The 13,670-nt window shown below is 42.5% G+C and overlaps 1 protein-coding gene across 1 annotated transcript in view; it reads left to right on the forward strand.

Annotated features, from left to right (window-relative positions):
- The window catches only part of LOC141084736 (collagen alpha-6(VI) chain-like), a 177,975-nt gene that overhangs the window by 15,108 nt on the left and 149,197 nt on the right, over positions 1-13,670 (forward strand). The window contains exon 7 of the mRNA XM_073569619.1: positions 8,407-8,976. Within this exon, the coding sequence (XP_073425720.1) occupies positions 8,407-8,976 (570 nt within the window). The remainder of the gene's footprint in view (positions 1-8,406; positions 8,977-13,670) is intronic.

Consider the following 13,670-nt stretch of genomic DNA (forward strand, 5'->3'; position numbering starts at 1 on the left):
TTGGCAACTCATTTGATTAATAATAGTATGAGTTTTCATGAAAAACACAAGATTGTCTGGGTGACCCCAAAATTTTGAACGGTAGTGTATGTATGGATAGGATCACTGAGAGCATCAGAGCACCCAGCATAGGGATAGAAAAAGGCCTAATGTGATTGTGGTATACTACTTCAGTACTGGTATACAAGATGAAAAATGGGAGTCATAGTTTCAGTCTGTGAATAGAAAACCAACATTTAAGTGATATACAGTGAACTGGTGTAAGGGGAGGCCAGGACTGTAGTCATGGCCAGAGTCACTGCAGCATCTGTGTCCCAACCTTCCCTCACAGAAAACTGGATTCTACTTCCCAGTGTACCTGCGCCTCCAGTTTCAGGTCCCCCCGGGCACTTCCCAGGCGGCGACGGCCTTCCAGGCGACCCCCAGTAACAGAGACACAGTCCAGGATAACATTCTCTTTACTTAATACTTCACACGTTACATCCACAATTGGCACATCATGGAATTCACTTGTTTCCTCACCTTTCCCTACTTCTGACGCCTCTGTTTGGCAGACGTCCGGACCATCTTAGACTGATCCCCAGATCCTTCCTGGCCTAATCTCACCATGATGACAATTCCTTCTGCCTGTTTCACCCCAGACACGAAATCATCAGCCACCTGGTTTGGTTGCCTCTGGAAAAGCATCCGGCCCGCCCGTACTGTTCCCGTCGAAGCTCTAACTTCCTTCAACTCCTCACTCCAACAGACTCCTACCCTAAAGGCTTCTGCCCAGGCTATGAGTCGCCACATCTTTCTTCTCCTGTACTGGCCCACTGCAATGATGCCCAGTGGCTGTGGATAACGTTGGCTGCAGCTATTCAACGTTGTGTGGCTGCCAAGCCGTCCGGGCCTATCTGTCTAAACTTCCCTAAGACTTGCAGCTTACCACCTGGCAGCCCCTCCTATATTAATCCCCTAAAACCTTACTAAAAACTACACCAACAGTGCACACTAGTATGCCCCCATCTAGTGGTTCCCGCAAGTACTACAGTTACCCTTAGTTATAAAGAACCGCAAACACTATAATGCCCCCTCATTGTCCGAAGAGTGCAATAGACTTTCCTTACCTAATGAACATGAAAAAAATCCATAACAGGACATACAATGATAACAGGTACAGGAATGCAACATCATTTACAAAGTTATACAAGGAATGGTAACACATATATGAATATGGCAGTACCATAAATGTGGGCGGTAATACATACTGCTATGTAGCAGTACCACCCGATATCAATAAAGGACATAATAACTAATAACTCATTTAAGAACAACGGGAGGGAGGGTGGGGAGGGGACCAAGGCGGTAATTGTGTCTCACCCCCTTACACTGGTGTAACAGTCTCATCATCAGGACTCAGTATGCGACTGGAAATAAATATACGGTATCTTTGATATACAGCTGCAAAAGAGCCTTAATAGCTGTTTTTTCACACTATGCCAGCAAGCCAGTGAAGTATTAAACCACTCATTGTAGATTTTGCAACTAAATCCAAAGTCGGCATTCAAGGCTTGCTTCTATTTGTAAATAAAAGTGTGATCTCTGTGTTTTGAGCCATGCTTTTTTAAGAGAAATCTCCCATATTCAAAAATGTAAATACAAGTGTTTACCTACCAAAATGTGGGTGTAATCTAAAATAATTTTTTTGAACGTGCTTCCTTGCTCCAATAATATAATATTAGACACTTACACACACCATCTAAATACAGCAGCCATTTGCAGGTGCTTCATTGTGGGAACTGAATCTACCTACATATATTTCCTGGTGCCATCCTATTTTGTAAATGCATGTGGGGTTTTTTTTCTTCACCTTTTATACTAAAGGTTTCCTTTTATTTTTGGAATACCTGTTTTAGTTGTCTACACTAGATACCGCACAACTCACGACCATACTACTATTGTTGTCATTTATTTATTACCAGTTGTAAACATGTAGAAACTTTGAAGCCTAGCATTTTAGGTTTCATTAAGTTACTTTTCATTTCAGTTGAACGTTTTGCAACTCTATGACTAGTTGCATTTAACAAACATAGATGCCACAACAATACTGTTGGTTGTTGCTGCAAATTTCTTTCTGAGTGCTAAAGGGCTGAAAATCCACCCAAAGTATTAGGGGTACTCCTACACCTTTATTGAGGTCCGATATTTATTAATGGCAGCTTTGACTAGTAATTAATATACAACTTAGTGATGCCTTTAAGGGAATCTGTCACCTACCCTTTGGCGGGCGATGAAAACGTGGTCGGTCCAGTGCGATGGGCGGTGTTCCCGATGTGTGCCGCCTCCCCATCCTTGCCCGCCGTCCGCAAGTTATTGCTGAATTGAAGTAGGTGTACGCCATTTTTTGCACTTGCGCTAAGCTTTCATAGCTAGCGCAGTATGCTTTGCCCAACTGCAGGCAAAGCCGGACTGCGCATGCGCCGGTTAACTAAGCCCCGGAAGTATTTTGCACCCTATAGTCCATACAGTATAATGCACCACATAGTCCATACAGTATGATGCACCCTTCATAGTCCATACAGCATAATGCACCCTACAGTCCATATAGTATAATTCACTTCATTGTCCAAACAGCATAATGCACCCCATAGTCCATATAGTATAAAGCACCCCATTGTCCTCCATACAGTATAATGCACCCCATAGTCCATACAGTATAATGCATCACATAGTCCTCAATCATGCCTGCTACCAGGAATTTCAGGGCCCCATACTGGCAAAATTTTGGACCCCCTTGACACTCCGCTCAGGCTCTTCCCCATCTCCTCTTCCACCCCTCGAACCTTCCACAGTCTCACTGCCCAATCTTGGAAAAACTTCACTTCTACACCATGTTTTCACCAATCACAACTTAACAGTTTCCAGCAAACACTATATCACATACATAGCCAACAGCTTTTGCTTTGGCCAAAAGATTTTTAAGCCTGCAACCACAACAATGTAGACTCTTTTAGCAGTGCTGTACTCTAACATATCAAAAATACTGCAACACACCATGGCCAAATCACATATTCCCACCACACAGTAACTTAATAATATCACATACAAGGAACAAATAACACCACACACCTTGACCAAACCACTTATTGTCACCACATAGTGCCTGAGAAATACCACATATCAGGAACAAATACAGCCACACCATGACTTACCACATATTACCATCACATAGTGACCAAATAATATCACATACAAGGAAAAAATAAAGCCACACCATGACAAGACTACATATTACTACCACATAGTGACCGAATAATACCACATAGTGACCGAAAACTACAATACCGATCATTAATAAAAAAACACAATAATAATATTACCATAATTGCCATTACACAGAGCAGCTCTGTACATAGTATACAGTGTATAGTCTGAGTGTACATGTAATACAGTTATCACCAGTGACATTATACATGTCACGGGGACCCGTCCTGTGTGACACAACCCGCTATGCCGGTAACTGAAGCAACAAGACATGGCACGTGAAACTGTCCTGTGTGACACAACCCGCATGCCGATAACTAAAACAACAAGACATGGGGAAAGGGGAAACAGTTATAATGGTGGGCCCTGCGATAGGGAACGGGGATGTGAAGGCCTCCTGCACTCCCCTGAGTCAGTGTCCCTCACACTCCTAACATTCCCTAGGCCGGTTCCGCACCGGGCGCCGATCAGGATACCTGTCACCCTAGCACACCGTACACCTATCCCTTGCTAGGGAGTTGGGTGGTGCAGGCACTGGCCCCACCGCTGTACTAATACACACCAGGGAAAATTACAAACAGGGAAACACCACTTAGCTTTGCTCTGTTGCTCTTGCTCCCAGCAACAGAGTCCACCACCAGAATGCAGCTTTCCTCCTGAATAGCTGCCACCAAGCTCTGTCAGAGCTGCAAGGAAATCCCCTCTGACTCCTTCCACACCAGGGCTCTGACTGAGCTGCCAGGACCTCTCTCTAGATCCTTCCTCCACCAAGGATGGTTGAAATGAACACTTTCACCAACAGTGATTGCAACACCTGACACGCTTTTATAGCAGAGCCAGAGCAATCACACCTGCTTTATAATCATGTGCAATAATGCTCACCACCACCGGGGGCAAACTAGAACAAAAGACACCACTGTGTAGTAATCCTAATGGCCACCAGAGGCAAAACCAAACTTAAGCACACAGCTTAAGGAAAAAAAAAAGGTTACCTGTGCTTTTTATCTGTCATGATCCAGCATGGATCATGACAATACACAGGAGCACTGTGCATAGTATACAGTGGCTAGTGTCAGTGTACAGATAACACAATGATCAAAAGTGACATTATACACAGGAGCTCTGTATATAGTATCAGTGTACAGGTAATACAGGGATCACCGGTGACATTATACGCAGGAGTTCTGTATATAGTTTATAGTGTACAGGTAATAAAATTATCACCAGTGCCATTAAATGCAGGAGCTCTGTTTATAGTGTATAGTGTACAGGTAATACAGGTATCACCAGTGTTATTATACATAGGAGTAGAGATGGGCAAACCCGAACAGTAGAGTTCAGCATCCGTACCAAACACCTGCTGTTCAGGCATGGACACCGAACACAGACTTCATCAGGAAGTCCGTGTTGCTGTTCGGGTGCGGCTGCCCAAACACGAGGTGTTTGTCATGCTGTCATGTGCATGACAGTGCAGCAAACACCGTTTCTGATCAGCGGTGAAATCATCCCCACCGGTCAGAGAGCCGCGTTTCCCATGCTGTCAAAAGACAGCGTGAGCTGTCAGCTGTGATCGGAGGTATAAAGTTTACCTCTGGTCCCTGGTGTCAACTGATGGGACTACTGATCCCATCATCTGAAAGCTCTTATGCTGCTAGCAGGGATCTCACCGAGGTCACCTCAGTTCAGTCTGGCTGGGAACGGAGCCGGTCTCTGAAGCTGCGTTTGCAGCCGCTCATTCATCAGTGGTTCTCAGTCTGGACGGTCGCATCTTATTCGGCCGAACAGTTACTTTTTGTAACTGTTCGGCCGAACCCACCGGACCCGAACATCCAGGTGTCCGCCTATCTCTACATAGGAGCTCTGTATAAAGTGTAAAGGTAATACAGTGATCACCAGTACCATTATACACAGAGAAGCTCTGTGCATAGTAGAGTGTATAGTGTCAGTGTCCAGGTAATACACTGACTCACCTGTGATGTGTCTAGTTGAAGTTCTTCATCTTCACTTTTTCTCTTCATCCAGCAGGGACCGCCATCACATCTTCTAGCCAGGACTCATTTCTGCAGAAAATAGCACACAGATATAGTACACCTTCGAGAGCACATTCATAACTTTTTCCACAATTTCTACACTATTCAGTTGAATACAGACGTGCACCCACTAATAATATATAATTAGTTGTGAAACCCACCATTCCAAATATCAATTGTAATCCATCAATGTGCCCTCCAGTAATTATAGTCACTTTCACCACCCAATAAATATATAAATTAATTAGCACCTGTACTCTTTCCCCAACTCCATAGCAGTCACACTCCTGCTTCCTCAACACCCCCCACTGATTCAATATATTTACATGCCCACCTCCGCCCCAATTCATTATGTCCTCTCTCTCCCACCCCCACTCTCAATTCATTATAAACTGCTCTCCCTCACCCTCAATACAGCATCATTTGCTCTCCCCCCACACTCAATACATCATTTACTGCCCCCCACCCTCAATTTATCATCATTTGTCTCCCTTACCCTCAATTTATCATTATTTGCTGCCACACCCTTAAATCATCTTCATTTGTTGTCCCCCATCCCCCAGTCTCAATTAATCATCATTTACTTCCCCACCCTCAATTCATCATTATTTGCTCTCCCATCACCCTAAATATATCATCATTTACTCCTCCCACCTTCAATGCATCATTATTGTTTCCTCTCCCCACCCTCAATTCATTATTATTTGCTGTCCCCCACCCTCAAGTCTCAATACATGATGCATCTTTTACTCCTCCCAATTTGCTCTCCCCACCTCCCATCTTCAATTAATCATTTGCTGTTCCCACCTTCAATTCATGATCATCCACTGTCCCCATCCCTCATTCTCAATTCCCCATCATTCATTGTCCCTCATCATTCATCCTCAATTTATCATCATTTATTGTCCCCTGCCACCCACCCTCAATTCATCATCATTTATTGTCCCCAGTCCCACACTGTGAACTCATCATCACTTGCTCCTCCCCACACCCATTTAATTCATTTTATTAAAAAAGAAAGTTTTTCATACTTACCTCCCGTATGATCTCCTGCAGGTGCAACTACACTTCTGCTACTTTGGCGAGTGTCGCGTGTACATGCCAACGCGTATGAGATTATGTCATCGCATAAGATCCATCATCAGCAAATTACAGGAGCGGTGGAGGGAGCTCGCCTGGAGCTGCGCTGCCGTTCTGTCTTGACAGCTGTGCAGCACCAGGAAAGCTCCCTGTGCCGAGTCATGCGCTATCAATGGCATTGCGCTGACGCACAGTATATTATTATACCCTTGGACCCAGTGAGCAGAAGCAAAAGAGGAGATGACTTGACTGGGTCTGAGGGCCCCATCACTTTGCTTCTGTTCACCGGGCCCCATACACCAGTAAGGGCAGTAGTGGACATTCTGTTGTATAAGATAAATCCTCCCCCAGCAGCAAACGCGCTATGATCATGTCAGATGATGGGGAGGGGGGCTTCTTATATATACTGTATATACTTGCATCTATCTGCATTCATACATATATCCAAAATTATGGGCCCTCCACCCACTGTATGTCGGAGACACCAATGGGGGCTATATATATATATATATATATATATATATATCCCCTTCTCAATCACTATGCTTACCCTTCATAAAAATGGACAACCCCTTTAAGGTTAAGCTTTTTGTCAGGAATGGGAGAGATTTAACTAAAAATTGGATAAATATGATCACAAAGTTTATAAATAAATTAAGAGTTATAATTTTGCTTTTGTCCAAACTAGCTGCTAAACCCTAGCATGGCACAGCCAATGGTCATGGCAGGGGTGGTAGAAAACTGTAATATCATGACCACTAATATATTTGATGATAGCAGCAGCTCTAACACCACCAGTAGTGTTGGCAGCTACTGTCCCGGCAGTAGTAATACAAAACACAAGTCACATTTAGCCTCCTTTGCCTCTGGCAAGCACATTAGCTGGGAGGAAGAGGAAGGCATAATGGATATCCCTCATCTCAATCACAGGAGAATAATGTAGCCTCAGCAACACCATCAATGGGAGTCAACATTTTGTCAAGTATTTCCTTGACTGCCTCATTTTAACTCTTTACCCTGCTTCTGCCACAGCCATTTCACTGTGATGCCAGCACAGATCTCCTGACTTTTCTACTGTGTTTCATAGTGCTAGACTTTCAGAATGAGCTTCCCTCGCAGACTGACCAGCACTTCTGTGCATACAATGGCTGATGGTGAAGGAGCAGTGACCAGTCCTGTCCATCAGCCCCCTGCAATAGAAAAGCAGCTTTCCCATGTGAGTTTTTTTCTATTGGAGGATCCTGATGGACAGTTCAGGTCATTGCTCCTCCACCGGCAGCCATTGTATGCCTCTTTATGTGAAGAATCCATCATTGAGCTCGTTTCAACAGTTTAGTAGTTAGGTTTGCAACTTTTTTCTGTCTTTTTCTAACAGCTGATTTATGACCACCGATCACATTAAAGTTGAATGTGCAGATAAAAAGCACGTAAAAGCCAAATGGTGAAAAATTTGTAATGAAAGAGCAAAAAATATTTGTACACCAAAATTCAAGTAAAATAAAATATTTATTTATTTTTAAAAGTATATTGGAAACACATTTTTTCAGCTCTCTGAGCTCTGCTGTATTGCAACAATATTGCAATAAAGGAAGAGGAACCTGCAGATGCGTCAGTTATAATCACACAGCTCTGCATTGAGATGAGGAGAGCAGAAAGACACCATTACATATCATGCTGGTAATTACACTTATATTTATGATAAGTCCTGGGGGCAGATGCTCCTGCGCATCATTGTCCAGCCCATAGCGCTGAACAGCTCATTTACATAAAAGAAAAATGTAGATTTCTTTGGAAAAAGATATCAGATTGCAAATATCAAAGTATTAAGGTCCTCACTTCTCATGGTATCTGTTGAATTATGTGTAACTTTGTAATGTCTTTATTGTCTGTACAAGTCCCCTCTGACATGTAAAGTGCTGAAAAATATGTTTTAGCTCTATAAATAAAAATTATTATGTAGGAGATAGCACTTTCTGTATGCACTCTATTATATTTTTACATGATATTAAAAAAATGTATATTTACATTGCCTTTCTTTTTATATTTACAGAATGTGCAAAAATACAAGTTGCAGATATTGTTTTTGTTATGGATTCATCCGGGAGCATAAGTATAGATCAATATAATACAATGAAAAAATTTATAACATCATTTGTGGATAAATCAGTTGTGGGGCCAAATAATGTTCAATTTGGAGCTCTTAAATATTCAAATGACCCTCATAAGTTATTTTACCTTAATGACCACCACAGTAAACAAGAAATCATCAAGCATATTCAGGATGATCCACTGATAACAGGAGAAACTTATACCGCTAAGGCCTTGGAATTTTCAAAAGCATTCTTTAGAGAAAAGCAAGGCAGCCGCCAACAGAAAGGAGTCCCTCAGTATCTGATCGTTATAACTGATGGCGAATCTCATGATCGTGATAAACTTAATGAAAGCTCGAAATACCTACAAGATGCTGGGATAATTATATATGCCATTGGAGTAGCTAAGGCCCAAACTGAAGAGCTAAAGACAATGGCAGGAACTAAGGGAAAATGGTTCTTTGTTGAGGACTTTGATGGATTAAGCGATATTTTTAAGAATGTATCAGATGCTGCATGTGAAAGAACAGGTGAGTCATATTCCTAGATACCTCTCACATTGCTATAAATTCTGTAATAAAATAATAGTAATCAAGTTGGTAGAAGCAGGTCACAATCTTTATCACAATTTACGGTAGTCCTAATTTGTGTCGTATCTCCTGTCACTTTAATTATTTTTAACGGTGTATATTCATAATTTGCAAAGCATGTTGGCTCAGTGGTTAGCACTGTTACTTTGCAGAGTTGGGGGTCCTTGGTTCAAAGACATCATCTGCAAGTAGTTTGTATGTTTTCAGGGGTTATTATATCATTGATTGGCTATTTTGAGGATATGCCATCAATATCTGATTGGGGGGAAGGCTTTGTTCTCTGGCACCCCCGACTATTAGCTGAATGAATGGGTTGTGAACTTGTGATGTACTGTTTACCTGGCAAAATGCCATACATTTAGTTGTTGAAGTTCTCCTTAGTGGAGCACACAACAGCTCTGCTCCACTCAATTTATTAGAACCTCAATAAAAGGCAAGTCCTTAACAAAATGTGTGGTGCTGTGCTTGATTGGAGAATGTTTTTTCATTTACAGTGGGGAAAAAAAGTATTTAGTCAGTCAGCAATAGTGCAAGTTCCACCACTTAAAAAGATGAGAGGCGTCTGTAATTTACATCATAGGTAGACCTCAACTATGGGAGACAAACTGAGAAAAAAAAATCCAGAAAATCACATTGTCTGTTTTGTTTTCATTTTATTTGCATATTATGGTGGAAAATAAGTATTTGGTCAGAAACAAAATTTCATCTCAATACTTTGTGATATATCCTTTGTTGGCAATGACAGAGGTCAAATGTTTTCTGTAAGTCTTCACAAGGTTACCACACACTGTTGTTGATATGTTGGCCCATTCCTCCATGCAGATCTCCTCTAGAGCAGTGATGTTTTTGGCTTTTCGCTTGGCAACACGGACTTTCAACTCCCTCCAAAGGTTTTCTATAGGGTTGAGATCTGGAGACTGGCTAGGCCACTCCAGGACCTTGAAATGCTTCTTACGAAGCCACTCCTTCGTTGCCCTGGCGGTGTGCTTTGGATCATTGTCATGTTGAAAGACCCAGCCACGTTTCATCTTCAATGCCCTTGCTGATGGATGGAGGTTTGCACTCAAAATCTCACGATACATGGCCCCATTCATTCTTTCATGTACCCGGATCAGTCGTCCTGGCCCCTTTGCAGAGAAACAGCTCCAAAGCATGATGTTTCCACCACCATGCTTTACAGTAGGTATGGTGTTTGATGGATGCAACTCAGTATTCTTTTTCCTCCAAACACGACAAGTTGTGTTTCTACCAAACAGTTCCAGTTTGGTTTCATCAGACCATAGGACATTCTCCCAAAACTCCTCTGGATCATCCAAATGCTCTCTAGCAAACTTTAGACGGGCCCGGACATGTACAGGCTTAAGCAGTGGGACACGTCTGGCACTGCAGGATCTGAGTCCATGGTGGCGTAGTGTGTTACTTATGGTAGGCCTTGTTACATTGGTCCCAGCTCTCTGCAGTTCATTCACTAGGTCCCCCCGCGTGGTTCTGGGATTTTTGCTCACCGTTCTTGTGATCATTCTGACCCCACGGGGTGGGATTTTGCGTGGAGCACCAGATCGAGGGAGACTATCAGTGGTCTTGTATGTCTTCCATTTTCTAATTATTGCTCCCACACTTGATTTCTTCACTCCAAGCTGGTTGGCTATTGCAGATTCAGTCTTCCCAGCCTGGTGCAGGGCTACAATTTTGTTTCTGGTGTCCTTTGACAGCTCTTTGGTCTTCACCATAGTGGAGTTTGGAGTCAGACTGTTTGAGGGTGTGCACAGGTGTATTTTTATACTGATAACAAGTTTAAACAGGTGCCATTACTACAGGTAATGAGTGGAGGAAAGAGGAGACTCTTAAAGAAGAAGTTACAGGTCTGTGAGAGCCAGAAATCTTGATTGCTTGTTTCTGACCAAATACTTATTTTCCACCATAATATGCAAATAAAATGAAAACAAAACAGACAATGTGATTTTCTGGATTTTTTTTTCTCAGTTTGTCTCCCATAGTTGAGGTCTACCTATGATGTAAATTACAGACGCCTCTCATCTTTTTAAGTGGTGGAACTTGCACTATTGCTGACTGACTAAATACTTTTTTTCCCCACTGTATCTGACGGGCAATGGTGCTGGAAGTCAGACCACCACAATTAAGCTATTGGTGATCTATTTTATGGATTTATCACTAGTATTATAGTTTTTGGAAAGCATCTAGAATGCTAGAAATATATTTACTTTCATCTAAGGCTAATTGAAGAAATGTATCATTTTACTACATAATTATTAGTTTAAATTTTTTTAAAAAAATTCGCTATACTTTTTTTAACAATATTAAATTAATTTTATTTAAAAAATAAAAGAAATTACTCCCTGACTGGTCTCTAAATAATTAGGCCAATCTCAGACAGCCATATTTCACAGCTCATATATGGACCACAAAGCATGGACTGGCAGTGGGTCACCTAAACTGAACTCATATACCACCTGTGCACTTGACCCCATCCTTTCCCACCTGATCCCCAACCTCACTAACATGATCATTCCAGCCCTAACCCATCTCTTCAACCTATCCCTAACTTCTGGTACCTTCCTCTCTGCTCTCAAGCATGCCACCATAACACCCATCCTCAAAAAAATCAAACCTTGACCCAACTGCTATGCCCAGCTATCGCCACATATCACTGCTCCCGTTTGCTTCGAAACTCCTCGAACAGCATGTCCATGCTCAACTTTCCTACCACCTCTCATCTAACTCCCTCCTTGACATCCTGCAATCTGGCTTCCGCCCCCACCACTCCACTGAAACTGCCCTGACCAAAATTACTAATGACTTACTCACAGCCAAAGCTAACAGACAGTTCTCCATCCTCCTCCTTCTTGACCTGTCCTCTGCCTTTGACACAGTGGACCACTGCCTACTGCTACAGATTCTTTCTTCCCTTGGGATAAAAGACCTTGCCCTGTCCTGGATTTCCTCATACCTTTCTGACCGCACATTCAGCATTTCCCACTCCCACACTACCTCCTCATCCCGCCCCCTCTCTGTTGGAGTCCCCCAAGGCTCTGTCCTGGGGCCCCTACTTTTTTCCATCTATACTCTTGGCCTAGGACAACTCATAAAGTCACATGGCTTCCAGTACCACCTGTATGCAGATGACACTCAGATCTACCTCTCTGGCCCAGATGTCACCGCTCTGCTGTCCAGAATCCCGGAGTGTCTATCAGCCATATCCTCCTTTTTCACCACTCTCTTCCTAAAACTCAACGTAGACAAAACTGAACTCATTATCTTTGCTCCATCTCATGTATCTTCCCTACCCGATCTATCTATTATGGTAAATGGCATCATGCTCTCTCCCGCACCTGAAATCCACTGCCTCGGAGTAACTCTCGACTCTGCCCTGTCCTTCAAACCACACGTCCAAACTCTTGCCACCTCCTGTCGCCTCCAACTCAAAAATATTTCCAGAATCCATCCCTTCCTCAGTCCTCAAACTACTAAAACTCTTGTACATGCCCTCATCATCTTCCGCCTTGACTACTGCAACACTCCCCTCTGTGGCCTCCCTGCCAACTCTCTTGCACCATTCCAGTCTGTCCTCAATTCTGCTGCCCGACTTATCCATCTCTCTCCTCGCTACTCCCCTGTCTCTCCTCTCTGCAAATCCCTCCATTGGCTCCCAATTCCCCAATGAATCCAATTCAAACTACTAACACTGACCTAAAAAGCCATACACAACCTTTCCCCTCCCTATATCTTTAAACTAATCTCCCAATATCTTCCCTCACGTAATCTTCGATCCTCCCAAGACCTCCTACTCTCCTCCACACTTATTCGTTCCTCACACAACCGCCTCCAAGATTTCTCATGAATATCCCCTATCCTCTGGAATACCATGCCTCAACGCGTCCGATTATCCACCACCCTTGGATCCTTCAAACGGAACCTGAAAACCCATCTTTTCAGGAAAGCTTATAGCCTGCAATAACCATTCTGCCGCCTCACCACTGCCTGAGCTGCTGCACCCCCGACCTTCTGTCTCTTCCCCATTATCCCGTAGAATGTAAGTCCGCAAGAACAGGGTCCTCACCCCTCTGTACCAGTCCGTCATTGTAAATTTGTTTACTGATAACGATATCTATAACTTTGTATGTAACGATATCTATAACTTTGTATGTAACCCCCCTTCCCATGTACAGCACCACGGAATTAATGGCACTATATAAATAAATAATAATATATGAGTCTACAAGTTTGGATCGGGAAGCAATCTATGTAGTGCGGTCTATATAACAATTAGTATGAAAACATTTCTATAGTTTCACACATTGATGCTAAACCTTTTCATAAATTGAACCTTATCATGAAGATGAAGGGGTAATTAGAAGAAGACAATTAATGGTCAAATAAAAGTCTTTTTAGATATGAAAAGGGTCTTGAAATTTGAAGTCTGAAAAAAAATCCTAATACTCATGGACTCTAACCAAAATGAGGGCCATTTTATATAATTGTTGAACTCGTGTTAAAATAGTAGACCTTTCTATCAATAAAATACTTAAAATGTCTTATATGCTCATTGGAGATTACACTAAAATTGTTCCTTATTTTAGGAGCTAGGCTAGACACAAATATGATCTATGAGAGGA

The sequence above is a fragment of the Dendrobates tinctorius genome, unplaced genomic scaffold (assembly GCF_039654945.1).
Source record: "Dendrobates tinctorius isolate UK_male_01 unplaced genomic scaffold, ASM3965494v1 ptg000005l, whole genome shotgun sequence".
NCBI lineage: Eukaryota > Metazoa > Chordata > Amphibia > Anura > Dendrobatidae > Dendrobates > Dendrobates tinctorius.